At 45.5% G+C, this 4,922-nt stretch overlaps 1 protein-coding gene across 1 annotated transcript; it reads left to right on the forward strand.

Moving 5' to 3' along the window:
• Positions 1 to 1,526: 1,526 nt before the first annotated feature.
• Positions 1,527 to 2,060, forward strand: LOC143604360 (uncharacterized). The gene has a single exon (XM_077080867.1). The coding sequence runs from the start codon at positions 1,527 to 1,529 to the stop codon at positions 2,058 to 2,060; it is 534 nt and encodes a 177-aa protein (XP_076936982.1).
• The last annotated feature ends 2,862 nt before the right edge of the window (positions 2,061 to 4,922 follow it).

Consider the following 4,922-nt stretch of genomic DNA (forward strand, 5'->3'; position numbering starts at 1 on the left):
AAGAGAAAGCTTGTAATGAGCAGGTGCAACAGCTTATATATGTCGGAATCATCCGCACAAGCCAATACCAAACATGGGTAGCTAATCCAGTTATTGTACCAAAGGCGAATGGCCAATGGAGGATGTCATCGATTTCAAAGACCTTAACAAAGTGTGCATCGATTTCAAAGACCTTAACATAGTGTGCCCTAAAGAGTGTTCTCCCTTACCGGAAATATACCTAAAAGTGGATGCGCTAGTACCCTTCTAGTACAAATACTTCCTAGATTCTTACAAGGGATATCCTCATATCCACATGGCACTAGGAGACTAAGACAAAACAACGTTTCGAACAAACAATGGCACATACTGTTAAAAAATGATGCCATTCGGAATAAGAACGTGGGATCCACATATCAGCGCATGATGGATCGAGAATTCAAGGATAAAATTGGGAGAAACTTGTAGGTTTACATGGATGACTTGGTAATCAAGAGTCACGCCGAGTCAACAATGCTAAAAGATATTAAAGAAACCTTCTAAACTCTCCGCAAGATAAGCATGAATTGAACCCAGGAAAATGCTCCTTCGGAATGGAAGAAGGGAAATTTTGGGGAGGCATCGTCACCGCGGGCGGGTTCAAAGCAAATCCATAGAAGATTGGAGCAGTCGTTAAAATGCCCTCTCCCGCCACTATTAGGTAAGTGCAGAAATTGAACAGGCGGTTGGTCGCGCTGAACAGATTTCTGTCAAACCACACCGACAGATCCTTCCAGTTCATTTCGACCCTAAGAAATTGTATCAAGAAGGCGCGGTACCGGTGGACGATGGAAGCAGAAAATGCTTTTCAGGAATTCAAAGCGCGTTTGGTAGAACTCCCAATGTTAATGGAGCCGTAACCCAAAGAGTCGTTGATAATGTACTTGGTCGCCTCCGATAGAGCGATTAGCGCGGTACTCCTAGTAGATAGAGACAACGTTCAAACACCGATCTACTATATCAGCCGCACACTGACAGACGCATAAAGCAGGTACTCCACATTGGAAAAACTAGTAATGTCACTAATTCAAGCGGGGCGTCGATTACGGAGGTATTTCCAAGGACACCCAATCAATGTTCACACTAATTATCGGCTACAAAATGTATTAAGCAAGCCAGATATTTTAGGCATACTAGCCAAATGGGCTATAGAATTGGGAGAATACGCAATCAAGTATAAACCAAGGCCCGCGATCAAAGGCCAAGTTTTGGTATATTTCATAGAAGAGGTGCCAGCGACGCGAGAAGACGAATGCCAAAGGGACTTGGAACCTCCCGCGAGGCAGCAGAGAGAACAAGTCTAGAAACTGTACACAGACGGGGCATCCAATAATGAAGGGCCAGGCGCAAGGTTAAAACTCTAAGACCGAGAGGGCCAGGAATTCACATACGCTACCTGCCTAGATTTTAAGAGCACGAACAATGAGGCGGAGTATGAAGCATTCTTAGCGATTCTAAGAATAACAAAAAATTTGGGAGCCAAGCATTTGGAAACCTATGTAGACTCAATGCTAGTGGCAAACCAAATTGAGGGCACATATGAAGCAAAAGATGACAGGATGGCTTCATACTTAGCGCAAGCTGAAGCGCTGATGCTAAATTTCACTACATGCAAAATCAAACATATAAAGAGAAAGGAAAACAAGAAAGTGGACGCCCTCAGCAAATTGGTGCCGGTTAGCTTCTATCATCTGGCGAAGGATATCCAGGTGGAAGTCGTGGAGAATCCCTCTGTCATCGGCAAAGAAGTTTATGTAATCTCCACAAACACAATTAGCTTGATGACTCCGATTATCAACTTTTTGTCATCAGGGGTCTTACCGGACTCCAAGGACGAGGCTAGGAAGATACGCCACAAGGCACTAAATTACCAGTTGAAAGACGGAATTTTGTATAGGCGATCTTACCTAGGACCACTCCTCCGATGCGTGGACCCGCAGGACGCAAACTACTTGTTGCAGGAAATACACGAAGGCATTTGTGGGATTCACGCAGGCCCAAGAATGGTAGTGGCCAATATTATGAATACAGGATACTACTAGCCGGGCATGCACGTGGACGCAGAAAAAGAGATACGTAAATGCAGCACATGCCAGCGCCATGCACCAAACACCCTTAGACCAAAGATCATAATGATACCAGTGACGTCCACATGGCCGTTTCAGAAATGGGCAATTGACATACGGGTCCATTCATTGAAGTGCCTAGACGAGTGAAATTCTTAATAGTTGTCATAGACTACTTCACCAAATGGATTGAGGCAAAACCTGTGGCAACGATCAATGCTGCCAGCGTCAAGAAATTCATCTGGGAAGTCATCATATACCGTTTCGGATTTCCAATGAACATAGTCAGTGATAACGGAGCACAGTTTGCGGATCAACGCATCAGAGCTTGGCTTTCAGAGCTGAACATAAGCCAAACGTTCACTTCTGTAGCCCACCCTCAAGGGAATGAAGAGGTAGAACAGGCTAACCGCGGCATCGTTGACGGTATCAAATGGAGGTTGGACAGATATAGGTCAGGATGGATAGATTAGGTCGCACGTGTCCTTTGGGCCATCCACACCCAAAAGAACACGGGCAGTGCGGAAACATTATTCAGCCTGACTTATGGAACAAAAGCGATGATCCCGGCAGAAATTGGCTTGTCATCACCAAGGATTTTGTTACCAAGCGACAAATAAAATAAAAGGCGCTTGGACTTAATGCTTCTAGAGGAAGGGAGAGAATTGGCCACAATACGGAAGCAGAGCTAAATATGCCAACTCCAAAAGTATTACGATTCAAAAGTGAAAATTTGTGAGTTCGATGTAGGAGATTACGTCCTTCGCAACAACGAGGCATCAAGAGCGCACGCGTAAGGAAAATTGTCACCAACATGGTAAGGGCTTATCAGATAGAAAAGATCCTGGGCAAAGGCGTGTATGCGCTAATGCAACTCAATGGCTCACCGATCCCAAGAATTTGGAACGTCGTGCAGCTGCGAAGGTGTTACATGTAAATCGATTTCATTTTGTAAAACACGGCCATGGGCCATTATCAATGAATGAAAACGATACTCTGCATTTAAGACTTAGTAACACAAAGAGGCAACAAAAATGTAGCGAAAAACAATTCAAGAACCTTCCATTAATTCAAAAGAAATATTTACAAAAGGCATATACCAACATCCGCTCAACAAAATATAGTCTAGATTACAATTATCCTAGACTAGTATACAGAAAACTTAATCCACGAGGTGAGAGACTTCATAATCAACAATATCTTCCAAATTCTCCTCTGTGGAATTCGGCAGCACTGCAACATCATCACCAGCTGTAGAAGACGGACCATTCTGAGTTGGCTTCAACAATTCCCTCAACAGCTTCACGCCATTCTCTTCTTTGGCGTATTGGGAAATAACATCTTCAAAATTGGCGTCACGGGTAATTTTCCACTTAGGTTGATAAGCCTGTTTGGTCAATATAATCGCGGGGGTCCATACCTACATTCCCCGTCATACCACTGGCGCCACCGCTGCTACCACCACCAAAATCAAAAAACTTATCTCCGAAAACCGTCCCAATGTCAAGAGGGGTCGATTGAACATCCTCATCGCTGTCAAGAACAAAAGCCTTACCCGGTGAAGATTCCTTGGATTTCAGGAAGTCAGCAAATGTTTGGGGACCAGATGCCCCACCCATTGACTTCCTGACTATAACCTCAGGCAACTTATCCACATTTGCCTTCACTGGTTCAAAAATTGGCACCGTAGTCTGGGCCTCGGGCGGAACAACTAACTCCACCATCACAAGCACGGGCATCACTATGGTTTCGGCCTCAAACGGGCCAATCACACCCGTCATCATCGGCAAAGTCACCTACTGAAGAAAAGGCATCTCCTCAGAGAAGTTGCCCACACTTGTCATCATAAGCAAGCTAACCGCAACGCTTGCCGCCACACTCCAGCAGATCGCTCCTCCGTCGTCGTAGACGCCTTTAGAAGATTTGAAAACAAAGTAAATAATCAAATAATGGAGATCGAACAAACAAAGAGAAAAAACTATGATTCTGGATACCTGGAGACATAACCAGACCACTTAGCTTCACAAACCCGCTGAGGCGGGGGCTTCTTGAAGAGAGGAGTTTCCTCCTCTTCCTTATCATCTTCCACCGCCGTGAACCCCACATGGTGTGGTACAATAAACGTTATGGTGTTCACGGCAGGACCAAGTGACGAACCATGGGATACGTTGGTATCCAAAATGGTTCCAGGCTGAAGAATTGAAGGCGCCACAAGAGCTTCAACAGCCTGAGTGTGGGTGGCAGAGAGTGGGCTTGGTGTCCACAACAGTTCCAAGTTGAAAGACTGAAGGCAATGGGATGCCTCCTATAGCCTGGCTGCTGGCGGTTGGGAATAAAGGTGCGTCGGTGACAGTCCCAAACGAACCAAGCAATGTCGCCGAAGAAACTACAGGCGGTCCAAATGGCACGACAGACACGATGACAACATCGTCATTATCATGCTCGAGATGTCTCTTGGAAGAACCTCTTGGAGGCGCAACCGTCTTCCAACCACCACCTTGTGTCGTTGTCCCGCCGCATTTAGAAAGGCGCACAATATGATACCGTTTACCTGAAAGATATAAGCGAACAAAAAGATCAGTATCCCGCATAACCGCGAACCTGTAAAATATGTTAACAGCGTACCCACTTTTGGGTTAACGAATCTGGGAAGTGGCAGCGGCCATGGTAGCAGTGACTCCCCCATAGGAAGAGGAAATACAAAGTTAGGAGCAGTCCTTGTAAGGATAGGCTCCTCCCGAGGACCCAGATCCCGCCGAAAGAGGATCTTCGTACCCTCGGGTGGGGCTGCAACATCAATATTGGGTCTTCCACCTTTGCAGAAAATAAAGAGTTAAA

Source organism: Bidens hawaiensis, unplaced genomic scaffold (assembly GCF_021521415.1).
Source record: "Bidens hawaiensis isolate Kalapana, Puna unplaced genomic scaffold, B.hawaiensis_p1.1 tig00064883_1, whole genome shotgun sequence".
Taxonomy (NCBI): domain Eukaryota; kingdom Viridiplantae; phylum Streptophyta; class Magnoliopsida; order Asterales; family Asteraceae; genus Bidens; species Bidens hawaiensis.

Coding starts and splice junctions, on each gene's coding strand:
- LOC143604360 (XM_077080867.1), top strand. CDS start 1,527: ATGCTAGTGGCAAACCAAATTGAGGGCACATATGAAGCAAAAGATGAC.